The sequence below is a fragment of the Siniperca chuatsi genome, linkage group LG20 (assembly GCF_020085105.1).
Source record: "Siniperca chuatsi isolate FFG_IHB_CAS linkage group LG20, ASM2008510v1, whole genome shotgun sequence".
In the NCBI taxonomy this organism is placed as follows: Eukaryota; Metazoa; Chordata; class Actinopteri; order Centrarchiformes; family Sinipercidae; genus Siniperca; species Siniperca chuatsi.
Window position 1 is genome coordinate 1546294 of NC_058061.1, and position 15934 is coordinate 1562227.

Consider the following 15934-nt stretch of genomic DNA (forward strand, 5'->3'; position numbering starts at 1 on the left):
AGCAGCCCAATCAGAGCCTGGAACCTGCCTGCCATTAAACCACGTAGCCAGATTTTTTATTCAGATTTATTTTCCATCCAACATATATACATGTATGAAATGACAATGTTTTTCTAAAGTCTTAAGTGGCGTTGAATGATATTTTGTTAAAATAACACACTCATAAATATGGCTGCATCCAGATGAGAAAACACTTTATCTTAATTAGAATGTAACTTGTCAGATGGCAGACAAGATGTTTTTCGACTACGTTAATTACATCAAGCTGGCTTGCTCACTGGTTAGCTGGAGGAGGAAAGATAACTCTGTTGGCTTGGAGACAGTCGGGTGTTTGATTTGCATTCGGTGGAGCTTTTTCCTGCTCGGAGAAACGTGTGAAGTCGTTCCCTTCTCGGTTCTTTAATCCTCTGTATTTCTCAGCGTTCAGCGACACTGGCAGTTTTTTGTTACTGCAGCAGTTGAGGTCGGATCCATATTTGATTTATCTATAAGTTTGTCATCCTGATTGTCCATACTGTAATCAACTACGTTGGTCTACATCTACAGTATTGCATGTCCTCTGTTGCTCTTCCTGAAGTTTCTTCCATGTTTTCCCCATTAAAGGTTTTGTTGGGGACTTTGTCCTGATCTGAATCGAGGGTCTGAGGACAGAGGGGGCCGTGCGCTGTACAGTTTTGGGTTATATAAATAAAACTGACTTGATGTGAGGTGCCAACATTTTCTCCAACTTCAGGACGAGACCTGTTTCATAATCAAAAACTGCTCAGTGGTTCTCATCTACAAGACACAGACTCCATGAATCTGCTGGTCAGAGTCTCCCACAAACCCCCTGTAGTGGTCTACAGGGTCGCGGGAGAGTTTGAAAAGCAAACAAAGTCACTCCTGAATCTCTGCTCACTTCTTTCTCCCGAGTTTTATTTTACTTTCACATCCAGCTCAGGAACTTTTAAGGGCATTCTTGCATCCTTGTTTCATCATTCAGTTCTGACAGCCTGTCTTACTGTTTAGTGGGTCACGCTGATCTTATACCATCAGCATGTCACTGCAGCTTGTTTGGGTGTCCTCTCTCTAAAGTCTAATATCCGCTTTGCTATATCTTTCCTGCTCTGTTATTTTTACCCCGCCTTTTTTCCCCGGCGCTCACCATCTGCTGTCGAGGACAGTAGTTAGGTGTCCCTGGTTTGAAAGGTATTTCCTGATTCTGTTATTTTACAACATTTTTTGAAGAGACTGGATATCCTCTTTTCATTTTTCTGTGTTTTATTTAGACAGGAGAAGGGTTGAGAGGTCTACAGACGCAAAGTGCATTCAAACTGAATCTGAACGCGTTCTGCAGTGCGAGCCCCAGTTTTTACTGTGAACTTATTGAACCGTTTCTGCATTTTGGTCGGAGTGAGAGATAACTGTGCTTTGTATTTGTGTTGAGGCTTTACATGAATCTATGTGGGAGCTCTGGGAGACGCTGAGACACAGGAGAAGCTTGAGAAGCTGCAGCTCTGATGCATAATGCAGAACAGATGCAGGACGAATGCAAACAACAGGAAGCATTTTCAAAGCAGTAAAGGAGGACTTTCATGTGGAGCCTTGTCCTGCTCTGTCTGCAGTTTCTGTGGCTGATGTGGTCACATGACTTTATGTATACAGTCTATCTGGTATACATTCAGTGCTGTGATCCCATTGGTGCTCGGGCTACAGCAACTCACTTACCTACAGATGATGTTCACAAGTTGCTTTAGTCACGTTTTAACTCAGAAACAGAAGAAGAAGCGCCTGGTGGTGAGCATGAGCAGTGATAACAGAAAGACAGAGAAACCAGCGCCTGCTTGCCTCTTTCTCCACTCTTTAGATGTTTTGAAACCAGTAAAAATGTGTTTTCAGGGCAGATTTTGTGTCCTCTGTGTTTGATTTAAAACTTTAACATTGAACAGCTTTCGCTCCCTCGAAGGAAAAGCTGGAAACAAAGCGCTCAGTTTGTACTACGTCATCTAACCGTGTCCAACGCTGCGTGCACAACTTCACGCAGGTCATTCACTCCGGTGGAGGGTGAATGACAGTCAGTAACGGACTGGCTCTGCAGGCCAGGTGATCTAATACACAGGTTTATTTACAATCTCTGCGTTGAAATCAGATCTTCAGTACAGCTGAACGCAGGAAGTGGATGACCTGTCATAAACAAGCTATTCTGGCTCTGTGTAGACAAAATAAATCAATTTATACGTTTTGCCACGACGACAAGTTTAATTATTATTTATATTATCAGTGATGTTGATGATGACTATAATATCAAATTATTTTTCAACCCATTCCCTCATTATCAGGGTTTTACAGCTCACGCTCAGATAAATACTTGTCGGACCATTTCACTCAGCATGAGAAGCTTCACATTTTGTCACATTAACTGTCTGCTGTCAGGTCATGAAGGCAGCGACACTCGGATACTGCAAGCTCTCTGTAGTCCCGCTGTGAACGTGGATAACAGAGCACATTTTCAGGCTTGCAGAAGTTCAAACCCTGCTTACGTTCACGCCTCCTCTCACCCGACCAATCACTGGGTGAAGCGCTGGTCGGATCGTCACTTTAAGAAAGTTACAGAAACTGCCAGATGCAGACGGTTTCAAACACTGTTAGACGATGAGACAAGCATTTTGTCTGAAGACTGAAGCCTTTACTGTGTGTCAACTGGTTTGTGCTAACTGAAAGGGTTAGATCGGTCCATACTGTCAGATCAGTTTTCGAGCACTTTGAAAGCAAACTGAGGCCCTACAGGTGACCGTCTGACAAGAGAAAATACTAAACACCAGCAGCTAGAACAAGCCAAAATTCAGTCAAACCCTTCCCTGAGCTACCTCGGGACTCGTCCATGCACATTGAGATAAACAGCTCAACATATGATTACAGATATCCTCCTTTACTTTATGAAATCCATACAGACTTCACCAAGAAGCCTCTTCAGCAGGGTGTGTTTTCTGCTCAGGAGGAAACCCGAGGTGGACCTGATGTTATCGAGTGGCTAATTGTTGTAATTTTGAGACAAATATCGTAATATTTAGAGAATAAAGTCAAAATATTTTGCCAGTGAAGTTGAAATTGTATACGAGAAAAGTCATAATATAATAATCCAAGAAACAACATCAAAAACGAGTGTGTGCGTGTGTGAGCATGTGTCAGCCAAAATATAATAGCCAAGTCTGAAATAAGTGCATATTGAGTGTATAACAGAAATTTGAGGAAACAAACTGGGCTCTGTAATGATCTATCGATTAAACATCATATTAATCGAAAGATCTCCACTTATGTGAAGCAATAACTGATTTGCGATATAATAATCTGTTATAGCTGTGGTTTAGGACCATGGTTCAGGTTCAAGTTTGTCAATTTTTCTCTAAATATTTCGACTTTATTCTGGAAATAAAGTAGGAAGTTAGAGAGGATGGATTTGTAGTCAGCCTGAGATGAAGCTCCGCCTGTAAGGCTCAAATCTGGGCCAAAAAAAAGCCTCTAGCTGTCATTACCAGGATGTGCTAACATGCTAACAGCAATACTCTTAAAATGTCATGTTTGAAGCAAGACCACAGCCTGTTCTGTGACCTTATATGCTTTTAATCTAATTTGATTTCAAATGTAAAAATAATCACTCACATAATAAAGCAGTTGTTTAATACATATTACATGACTCCCAAAATCCCCAAAGTGACGCTTATGGCAGGCTGACAGGTGTGTGTTGAAGTCCCTTCCTCCATTTTGCTGAGCATGATTTTGTCACTGCACTGTTTGTGTAGTTGGGAAAATCAAAATGGTGGCTTAAGTTATTAAAACTGAGCAGCTTTAATCATTGGCTGCTGAAATTCAAGGTTGAGGAGCAGCGAGGATTAACGTCCTTTAAAGCACAAAGCTTCATATCCACCCTGTCCTGCTGTCACCGCCTCTCTCTCTCTCTCTCTCAGCTGATCCCTCTCATTTCATCTCTCTGATGCCGTCCTCTGCTGTCTTTTGCTCTTTCTCTCTTTCTAGCCAGCTGTCCATCCCTCGTCCATCACCACAGTCTTTTTTTCTGTTTCTTCTCTTTCACCCCCCCAAATATCTCTCTCTCTTTCCCATATTTCCTTTCTTCTTCTGTTGATTTTCCCATCATCTCTTCCCTCTCTGGATCCGGGCGAGATATGAAGCGTCACCATGGGTTTCATGGAATTCTACCTGGAGATTGACCCCGTCACCCTGAACCTGATCATCCTGGTCGCCAGCTATGTCATCCTGCTCCTGGTCTTCCTCATCTCCTGCATCCTGTACGACTGCCGGGGCAAAGACCCCACCAAGGAGTACGCCCCCGACAACACACCGGCGCCGCCCAGCCAGTCGCCCATACGCCTGGTGGTCATGCAGAACTCTCCTGCCTCGTCCCGCTACGAGCTCAACAACACGGCTGGCCACGGCGAGCTGCCGACGCCAGACCTGAGCCGAGACAGAGGAGAGAGGGAGCGGGAAAGAGAGAGGGAAAGGGAGAAGAGGAGTACTCTGGTCTGAGGAAGAGGAGGAGGAGGGAGGTTCTGACTGACAACCATGAAGTGCTGTTGTATCACTTTGTACACTGTTTTTAGTCCTGGACTCTTATTTTTACTTTTTAACATCCCTGGACGGTGATGAAGAGCTGCTGTAGGTCAGCAGGAGGTAAGCAGCCAGCAGGGCCGACCCAAAACTTTTGGGGCCCAAAAAAGATTTTGATAATCCCACCCCCAACCTGAACCCCCACTCCCTGCAGACGAGCAAACATGTACAGCAGTAATTAACAAGAATTTAAGACAACTGAAATCACAAAATGAAATTGATACAACCTAAACAGTGTCATTGTTATTAAAAGTGCAAATACAAAATTCCTAAATTTATAAAAGTGCCGTTGGTTGTTATTTTTCATTCGTTCATTATCTCTTTTTCAATAACTTCAAACAGATAATACTTACACAAAATATAAGCTACAATCTGTAACAACATGATACACATTCCAGGATCAAAAAGCAGCAGGGAGGCAATACAATCTTATATTACCTTCTCAAAACACGAACGGTCCACCACATGTAGTCTGCCAGTGCTTTTAGCAACAGTTTGCGTATGTGTGTGTGTGTGCCTCGATGAACACTTCGAAACACCACACACAACGAGACAAAACACAAATATTACTCATCAAGTGCATATTGTTCAGTTATGACAAAATCAGTGTGTATCTTCAAATACTTAAATTTTGAACCCCCAAAAGAATGTTTTGGAATAATTTCGGGGGATTAATTTGTTTAGTCAATAACTTGTAAAAAAAAAAGTATGGAAAAAAAACCCATTACAATGCTACATTAAAGAAATTAGTTATTAAAAATGTTGATGGTCAATCAACTAACCAATGAATCTACTTACTGTCAAACCTGACAGCGCACTGACATTGTGGGGACTCCTGCATTGTGGGGACCGAGAGGGTGTTTCCCCACAACTTAAACTGTTTATTTTGGGCTTTAGTCTTAGTGATGAGGTGAGGACTAGAATTTGTTTAGCGCATAGTTAGGGGCTAGAGAATGACTGTACTTAGTGGAAAGTCATAGCGAGAGAAGTTTGTGTGTGAAGTTTGGGCTTTTTTGGGTTAAACTGACACAGCTGCTTGCCAGAATGTTGTTTTGTTTCATCAGTTATGGTACAATGACCATAACAACAACAACAACAAGGCCCAACACTTGTATTTATCAGTCTGGTTTCAGTGTCCCACGAGAGTCTAAAGGTTGCTCCAGAGGCTTCAAAACGAGAACAAAAGTACGAGGGGAAACTCTTACTTTTGAACATGGTAAAAGTCAAAGTATATGAAAAAGTTGAACTTACAATCAAAAAGATTAGTGTTTCTCTGAAATAAACCACATCTGTTAAATCATCCTGCATGTGAACATCTGTGTGTGTTCAGATATTACGGTTCATTGTGTGTCAAGGACATCTGTTCATCCCATACATGTACAGGCTGTGTTGTGCCAGGGTTCTGTATGTTCCAACTGTAATCCATTATGCATTAGCAAATGCATGGAAATCAATCATTACTGATATGTGTCACCCGGGTCTGAGCAGCTGATTGGTCCTATATAATCAGATTAACAAATCAAAACCTGATTAATTAGTTAGCTGCAGTTGGTCGCTGTTCTGTCACTTCTGTTCTGTTTTTATTTTGTTTACTCACTTTCTGCCTCTAGTTCTGCTTCTGCGACGTATTCATGACGTTTGCCAGCTCTTGCAGATGTAGAAACTCGTCTCTGTTTTTCTATGATGGATTTCTCTCTGCACTGCGGTCGAAAGGTGTTACAAAATGGCAGGTCTACAAGGTCTCGCTCTTTAATTTATTAGGACTGTTACTAAAACCTGATGTTTCTATTAATGTTTTGGATAATTGAATAATTTCTGTTGTCAAACTGCTGCAAATACCCGTGACTGTGCGGTATCTTAATTGCGGTACTGATATCAAAATGAACCTTTGAGAAATTTCTTTGAGAAATACAAGCAATTTTTCCATAAATTCATTTTTTTCACAACATCAGCCAAACTTCTCAATGCATCAGTATTAATAATGTCTGAACATGTAAATATACATTAAAGAAATTTACAAAATTTACTGATAAAATTTACAAGAGTCTTACCAATAACTTCCGAGGAAACTTTAAGTGCTTGGCAGTTTTTGTGACACAATTTGTTATATTTTTAATAAGTACTGAGGTTCGACAAATAGCTCCAGATGTTTACCAAACCCAGTTTGGTTGGATGTTATTCCAACCTGATCGCCAGACAAGAACATCGACATTGGACAATTGTACCAAACCCTGGATACTTTCAACAGTTTGTTACGTCCGATGTCTATGTTTTTTTTTGAATTCTTGCTTTCTACAATATCTGCGTATGTCAAGAGTATGATTAAAGTTAGGGAAAGATAATTTTCATGGCAAATAAACTATAGTTAGTGTATGGTTAGGGTTAGGCAACTAAAACCCTTGGTGAAGGTTAGGGAAACATCGTGTTAATAAAAAGGGAAGTGTTATTTCCAGGTCTGTGACAGGACGTGAACTCCTGGCTCTTGTATAGAAGTCTGACACGCTAGTCACCCATCCACCACCCTGACCTCCTCACCCTTACTTTCCAACTGTCTATATAGAGGACACACTACTTCCTGCATTGACACTGAACATGCGTAAATCGTGAGGAGTGGAATTGTTGCTGAGTTATTCACAGAAATTATTTAAAATACATGAAGAGATTAAATGGGGACACAGATGCGAACAGATCACTTGCAACAGATTGTTAGCCATGTTTGGATTTCCTTGCTTTTTGTCCTGAAAATTCAACTTCTGATCAGATGATACAGAGTTTTTAAAACGAGTTCACAGGCTGACATACACAAGCTTTAGTTTCCAACATGTGACAATGTTCAAGCCAAATGTCATGTATGCTTTGGCTGCCCTAATCACAGCTGCTTATGTTCTGTCCATACTGAATAATATTTTGCAAGAGGATAAGTACTTTTACAGCAGAAACATCATGAATCAAATACAGTCTGAATGTTCCTTGTAAATCATTTTAAACCCCTGTGTAAAGCTGTCTGCATGGAGCTTTACATCGATGCCCCGCCCACTGGCTCATGGCTTGTGGATGCTGAAATCAGATGGTATAGCTGTGTTGTCACTGAAACAACTTTCACTCTTACAAAGGGGTAGAATCGGGTGGAAGAAACTTAACAAGTATGGCATCGCTTTCTCATAATTGTGAGATAATTACAAGACATAGAAGTCTAACAGACATTTCCTAATTAGCAGTAAACACAAAGAACCGCTGAGGCTGGTGGGAATGTTTTCAGTTTTGCAGGTATTTGGTCGTAAACCATAATCTTTCTCTAACCTTACCCAAAGTGCTTTTGTTGCTTAAACCTAACCACACAGAACTCAGGATATGAACTCCAGGTCTCCGGTGTCAAGGTCCCGAACTTTGTACCATCACCATCATGCAGACAAACATAGTACTTCCTTTACTTAAAGCTTACTAAAGCTTTGCCTCTGAACATTATGTGGGAAGCAAATGTGTTTTCCTCAAAAGATATTTCACTAATTGAAAACGTTGACGTGCTGCGGTGGACAAACCGACCGACCAACCGACCATGCCACCCCTTGAGCCCCAGAGAGAGTGTCACGTATTGACACGTGACTCTCTCTGGAGCGACATGGCTAAAATTGCTTCAGAAAACACTGTCATGATTGGTCTTTAGTCTCAAGTTCTGACTTTCACTAGCTGTTGAAGCAGTTTATGAAGCTCTGTCAGGACCCTCCAGTAAAATACGCAGCACCAGACTGCGAGTCTGTTGGCTCCCCTCCCCCCAAACTCTGGACCCTGAGGTCCAAGACTCTAAGCTCTTCGTCCTGCTGCATGAAGCTCTGAACCAGCCTGTAAATCCCCTGCTTGACCCCTCCTCCCTCCCTGCATCACCGAGATGAATTTAGCTGGCAAAATAAACCCTCACTGGACAGGGAAATAATGAATGGATGGACGGATGCATGTTCGTCACTCATCCCTTTGACGTATGCTGGACAGTAGGACTAACCCTTTGGTGGCCTCTGAGAGAGGGTTATGGTTGACACATGCGGCAGGCAGCAGATGGTGGTGCTAACAGAGATTTGTTGGATGGTGTTAAAAGAAGCTGATAGAGAAAGTCAGCTGATGTTTGTTTGGAGGAAAATCCTCCTGCTGAGACGCCGCAGTGCAGAGGAAACAACATCTGTTTCTCTCAAACAGAAAGATATGTTTCATTACCGGGCTAACGATCTCACACTGATGTTCAGAAGCCTGTACAGAGAACGTAGTTGTACATATTATAACAAACAGGCATCATCACCAAATAATTATTTGATTCATAGGGTGATCATATTGTTTCCCATTTACAGTAAAGTAACACTAAGAGTCTACAGCCATGCTAGCAGCTCCGTGAGGCTGTACTTAGGCTAAATGCTAACATCATCCAGCTAACATGCTCACAATGACAAAGCTAACATACTGATGTTTAGCAGGTATAATGTTCGCCATGTTCAACATCTTAGTTTAGCGTGTTAGCATGCTAACATTAACATGAGTACAGCTGAGGCTCTTGGGGATGCCATTAGTTTTGCAGATATTTGGTCATAAACTAAAGGGACACATTAATATTGTGACCTGATGATGGCGCTAGATGAGCAGTCAGAGGATCACTTAAGTCAGTAGGATTCCTCTCTGGGCACAATGAATGTCTAAACAAAATTTCATAGCAATCCATCCAATAGTTGTTGAGATATTTCTGCCTGGACCAAAGTGGTGGACTGACCGATTGATCACCAAAATAGTAGTAATTATTAACTAGAAAATATTTAGGGCTAATAGAAAGATATTAAAAATGGTTCTTGTTCAAAACAATCAACTGAAGGTGCTTTTCTGAAGCTTTCATCATATCACATGACCTTTTTGTTCAGTTGTCATGGAATTAGTAGATGTTCAGGTTCATTCTTGAGCTTAGAAACAGCAGCTGACTAAACATTTAGTAGCTTTTCTGGAGCTTAATGCACCAAATGCCATTGACATTTCTAAACACATTTTTGAGATATCCTGCTAATTAAAAGACAAAAGAACAGCTGGACTGAAATACTGGTTTACATTAGAGAAAAGTACACAGATAAAATACAGAACAGAGAGTTAGCAGACAAACTGAAATGTGGAGAGTTGCTCAACATTTATCACCATGTTTTTTTCGGGTTTTTCCAGGGTCTCAGCCACACCTGCTGAAAAAACAACAAATCCCAGAAGCCCCTTAAATTCCTGCCATTGGCCTCCATCCACCTGCAGCACACAGCTTCTTCAGCCTGAACCGTCGAATGGACTCCGTTACATCCCAGCAGAGGCTGCTGAGCACCCAGTGACGTCCAACAGGTCTGACTTCAACCAGTTCACTGAGGTATAATCATCTTCTGGGACACTGGAGACATTCGGACTTGGACTCTGCCTCATCAGGACCTGCTTGCAGTAACACTAACAGACGTTACAGTGTACTGGGACTGAGGCGTTGCCAGCTGGCGTGTTGGACAGTGGCGGAAGTGAATCACGTGACGGATACTACGTGGAACAGTGACTGATTACTTGATCAAAGAAAGGAGGATGTTTTTGGTCAGTAACCAAAGCTGACACCATCATCAGCACAAATAATGTCAAAAAACATAAAAGTGCAAAACAGAGATACCTGAGAAAGGCTTTCATGGTGAAGGTAGCCCCATTTGTGAGCTCATAGCTCCGCACATTACTCTGTGATTTTTACCTGCTAGCAGCAGCAGGTTGTAAGTGCAAAGGTATTTTCATGATTTCATACATACCGTCTGCGTTTAAAACCAACATTTTCACCAACTGCCCTGCTCTTTTTCTTCTTCGCTGAATATTGCTCAGCTTGCTCATGGTGGGATCGAAGAGTTCGGTCTAGACCTGCGCTGTAGGAAAAGTGCAGCGAGATACCTTCTGTTATGAATTGGCGCCATATAAATAAATGAATAAACTTACTATAGTGTGTTAAGGCCGCCTTGCGAGCGGTAGCAGGCCGGGGCAGTGTGCAGAAATACTGGGTTTAAATGCTGAAAGCTAAATCTCAAGAAGACTTCGATGAGAAAACCTGAACAGGCAGTTAGCCAGAAAACTAGCCAACAGGCTAATGCTAACTGCTAAAACTAGCTTCAACAAGTTAGCTAACAGTATCTAGGTATAAAAAGATGGGTCAGAGGTAAAATGACCAGCTCATAGCCAGACATAACCGACCATGTCTGTTCATTTCTGCTGAAACAGATGTTGTGTTCCCCAGCCTAGCTCTTCAAACTGCTGCGAAACAAATAAAGGAGCCATGTTGGAGCTGCCGCCGTCAAGCTTTTCCTGCTATGACAAGTCAAAAGTCTGCCGTCGTAAAGGTCAAAACAGTTAAAACAGATTGTCATTCAGTGTAGAGAGATATTTCTCTGGTTGTGTTTTTTGGTGAAAACACCATGACGCTGCTGCTCACACACACCACTGTTTTCAGGCTAACTTCGATGTTTCAGCCTCAATTTTAGGATTATATTGTTTTTCTGTGGGTGTGAGAAGTCTCTGACACTGGGTTTATGAAAAGTGTTTTAAACTGTTTAAATAACCTTTAAAAATCTTTTTTTTACAATTCTGAAATGTCCAAATGTATCAGGTGATGTATATATGTAACCTTTATTTAATCAGGTAATGATGATGTAATCTTTTTAAGCTCTACCAATGTGCAACATCAGAACCGCTCAGTTCAATCTTTTTAAATTTATAACTACATGAATCCTCAGTAAAATCAGCAGTTTATTATTATCTGAAGCAGTTTTACAGCCTGAGGGAGAAGGGAACTGTAAAGCCGCTCAGGGCCCCTCATCCACTTTGGGCCCCTGAACAAAATGAAAATGTGAACTCTTTTTGGGGTCATAAAACTGAGTTATTAAACATGCACTTCCTAATTATGTTGTAGCACCTATAGTATCTTCAGCCTGGAGCAAGCCTGGAGTACCAACCCAGCAAAGTGGGCCCCAGACTCCCAGGGGCCCCAAAAGGTTCACCTTGTGTGAATTGGTTTCTGGTAATTTGATTAACTGCTAATTTGTCAGGGAATCTTTAATTTCCTCGTAAAGAGGCCCTTCAAAATGTATATTTAACACCTGTTTTATTTTAATCCCTAAATAAACGTGTGTTCATCAAATTACCAGAAGGAAATAAACCCACAGACCAGGGGCCAGATACTAAGAGATTCATTCGTCTGTGTCTGGGGGACATTTATGGATTTGGGAAAGCTATACTAAATTTTGGGATTTGGGAACGATATGAGTGTCTCTTCAAGCTTCAACAGTATCTCATGTTTTCATGTATTTTTTACGGCGCTGGACAGAAAAGATGAATTTTCTGTCTTTGACTGAGTCTAAATGTCAGAAATGATAGGTAATTGTTACCATGCACATCTGTTTGGATTAATCTCGCTTCCTTCCTGAAACGACAAAATCCTCCTCGACCAAAAAGACTCTCGCCTCCCACGTCAGGCCGTCCCCTCTGCTCATTGGCTGTGGCACCGTCTGACAGATGATCCAACCCCGAGTCTTTAGAGGACCCGTGCCACAGAGTCCCTCACTGGGACAAATCCTCTTACATAAAAAAAAAAACAGCACACAGCCAGCTGAGCAGCCCACCAATGGCTGCATCCCATCCAATATGAATTGCACAATTATCCACCCCCCTTCCATATTCCATGTCTGTGGATTATATGGTGACCGCTGCAGAGTATTAGGAGCATGTATTATGTATTTGTTTTTGTCCTGTGCTGTATTTTTGTCCGTGGGGAGGGTTACGTAAGCTTCAGGTTGTCAACAGGCTGAGAGCTCGTCATGTTCAGGCCTGACCTGACAGCTGATCTGATTCCTACATGAGGCTCAGAGACCGGGCCTCGCCGCCGCCGCACGCAACGCTGAAGATCCGGCCACCAACCGGACAACCGGTCTGTGACGTCAGATGCGGTCCAGACTGCTCGGGAAAGACTTTGATGAAAGCGCCACCAAATGGCATCACAGTCTTCCTTCAGACGACAGATACTCCGGTCCGCTGAAACACTTGGACACGCTTGAATAAAAACAGAAAAACGGAAACAGAGCAGCAGCAGTCTGAAAGTTATTGTCCGCTTCAACACAAGCTGAACTGCTGCTGTGGAGAAAAGCTGTAAAACGGGAATGTGGCGTCTCGTTGTTTCAGCACAACACTTGCTGATAACGGCAGCAGCGTTTGGATGTTTTGTGTTCAGGCATCTAAACTGCAGAATACCTTTCAAATGAATTTAAACACACATGTGATGAGGGCATGTGATGTAACGTGTGATGCACGTTCATCTGATGCAAAGAGAAGAGAGGCTTTGTACCAGCTGGGGAGCTAGAACAAACACTGCTACTACTGATACAATCAATGCTTACTTAACCATACCATAGCTGCCATGTACGCGGGCATGGGATGTAAAAGAAGGTAATCCAGCGTGTTGCAGAATTATCCAATAATGACGTTCTCGTCTGGTGACAGGGTCGTGTTGAAAGCTCCAGAAAGAGCTAGTCAGTGGACCTTGAGTTTAGATGATTTCGTCAAATAAACAAATTCAGATTCAAATGACTGTTGGAGAGTTTAGTGGACTGAAAAACAATGCAAAGCGTGCCGAGCCGCAGAGCGACACGTCCATCGCCACACCTGACGCAACAAACGTGACTCATGCAACAAGTCAACGTAGAAATGCAACTTTATTTTTCCTGTTTATTGATTCGCAGTGACAGATTTATATCCGCACTTACATCATGAGTCCGGTGAGCTGATAAAAACCAACACTGAACAAAGCACCCGGGGTTAAACGAACAGGAAGTGAGCTTTAGAGAAACGGCTTTGGGTCGTTTGTTGCGTCTTGTTTCCACCTCTGGAGAAGTGTTCATTGCACATGTACTGATTTCTTTTAAATAGTTGTGTAAGCTGGTGCTCACGAGTTTTGTTGTTTAACACTGAAGCATGAAGTCGTCTTATTCCACAGAGAAATGGGAGCTGGTTATGTTTTCAACACTTATCTTTATTTTGGGAGATAATCACAGAAATGATTCCAGTGTATTTAATAATGTCTTCTTTCTTAAACCTGTTATTGCGTAACGACAATAATGTGACCAGAACTTTAAAAGGTGCATTAAGGTTTTATTTAACCCTGTAAACAAGCAAATGTGCAAATCTATGAATAAAAGCTGGAAACTGAACTGTTGTATAATGCTGACATGCTTTAGGACGTCTCCGCAGCAGGGAGCCTTTCGTGGACTTGTCCACCTGCCTCCAGAGGTGAAAGCAGCACTGAAGCTGCTCTGCTGTCACCACGTGACGGCCTGGACTCGTGGGATTAGCAGAATATCCTGATCTGCTCCCTTTCACTTTGAGAAAATGGTGTTACATAATGACAATTCCAACTTAGCGGGGTGCTAAAGAGGGTGAACTGAATCAGAAGGGCTGTGCGTGTGTACTCACCGGGATTTAATCTGGTCACACCGGGCGGACAGTCAAAGTCCTGCATTCACAAACTTAATAAAAGTATTAACATCAAAATATACTTAAAGTACCAAAAGTAAAAGTGCTCATTATGCAGAACGGCCCGTTTCAGAATACCTGGTTTATTTACTGACACATGCACATAACTCTCAGGGAGTTTTAAGTTTCAGGAATCAAAATAACCAGAGGGCACAAGTCAGTTCCCTCAAGTTTACAGATCAGTTTGATTATTAAATTAATTAAAATAATACTCAGATGAAACAAAAAATTAAAGCATGCATGCCAGCCCCTCCACCGTGCCTGTAAAACTGTGTTGCCCCCCCCCCCCCCGGTGAACAGCGCTGAATGTCGAAACTAACTGCTGACCTGCTCGAAAGTTTGAAGGTTTGGCAGAGTTTCTAATTCCATTTCCATGAACTGTAATAACCTTTCTCTGTCCTCCATTTCTCCCTTCACCGTTCACTGTTTTTGTCTCTCGACGTTTATTGGCGTTGCTGGACAATCAAAGAGTCAAACAGCAAAACCAAAAATGTCCCCCCCTCCGTGAGACATGAAGGAAAGAGAATTTAAAGAACATAAAAATACAGAAACGGAGGGAAAATGAAGCACGTCGTTGGATTTACAGGAAAACACTGTGTTCACGGTGTTGTCAGATGATGTCTGTTGATGGCATCACATACAGACTTGAGCGGGGGCTGGTTTATTCACTGCCCGGCGAAATGAAAGAACAAGACACAGGTGTGGTTTAATGAGGACATGAGGGACAGGTGTGCAGGGTGAAGCACAATCAGGTGAGTCTCTGAGGGCATCTGGTGGACAGATGAGGAACAACACGAAACCGGGAAACTTCTTTCCTCCACAAACTCTTCTGCAGAGACTTTCTCAGTTCTGAATCTGATGTTTGAGGAGAGAAAACTGAGGGGAAATATATTTCTGTGAAGTCACTCAGTACATTAACTCAAGTACTGTACAGGAACTTTACTTGACTTCATTTTTCTGCTACATAAATTACTATATATATTATATATATATATAATAAAACACCATCAAATAAGCCATTTTTTTGCTTAATGAGTACTTTTACTGTTGATACTTTAGGTACATTTTGCTGAAAATACTTCAGTAGGATTTTGAATGCAGGACTGGGACTTTCATGGTGTGCTGTTAGCACTCAGGCACAGGATCTGAACACTTCTCCCACCACCGCTCACTCCTCTTGTAATTAAAGGATTGTGAAAAGAGGAAATGAAGGATTATATATTATATTTTCCACCCTGAGCAGTGATGGGCTCCTCTCGTCCTCTGTTACATAGTGTGGATCTCTTCATGTCGTCCTGCTGCTGCGGTCAGAGCTGGTGAGGAGGTGCTGCCCCCTGGGGGCCATCATTGGATTAGCTTCAGTCAAACCAGAGGGAACATCATCATCCTGCGTGTTGGGATCCCTCCCAGAATGCAACAGGACAGGATTTCATGCGTTCCTGCGTTGCTACTGATGGGATTTAGTTTTACGCTGTTCTCCACACACGTCTCCGCACTTTGATCACTGTCGAACATTAGATGTTACCAGTGAATGTGTTCAGCTGCCGCTGCAGGTTGAACTTTACTAAAATAAATTGAGAAGCAGCTTTAACTGTATGAAACATTTCCAGCAAAGTGAGTTCAGCAGGAAATCATTTAATAAGTTTCAGTTTTCAAATGACAGATCCTTATTTTAATGTCAAACTAAATGTTCTGGCCCTTTAACAGCCCGAACAAACAAACAGTCCCAGATGAATTTGAAACCAGCTTTGAAGAACCAAAAAGTCAAGAACAAGCCGAGACGGGA

At 42.1% G+C, this 15934-nt stretch overlaps 1 protein-coding gene across 1 annotated transcript; it reads left to right on the plus strand.

Moving 5' to 3' along the window:
- Positions 1 to 1153: 1153 nt before the first annotated feature.
- On the plus strand, positions 1154 to 13826 carry si:ch73-256g18.2 (small integral membrane protein 36). The gene is made up of 3 exons (XM_044178271.1): positions 1154 to 1188; positions 4012 to 4665; positions 9787 to 13826. The coding sequence occupies exon 2, from the start codon at positions 4174 to 4176 to the stop codon at positions 4519 to 4521; it is 348 nt and encodes a 115-aa protein (XP_044034206.1). The 5' UTR covers positions 1154 to 1188; positions 4012 to 4173; the 3' UTR covers positions 4522 to 4665; positions 9787 to 13826.
- Positions 13827 to 15934: the final 2108 nt, after the last annotated feature.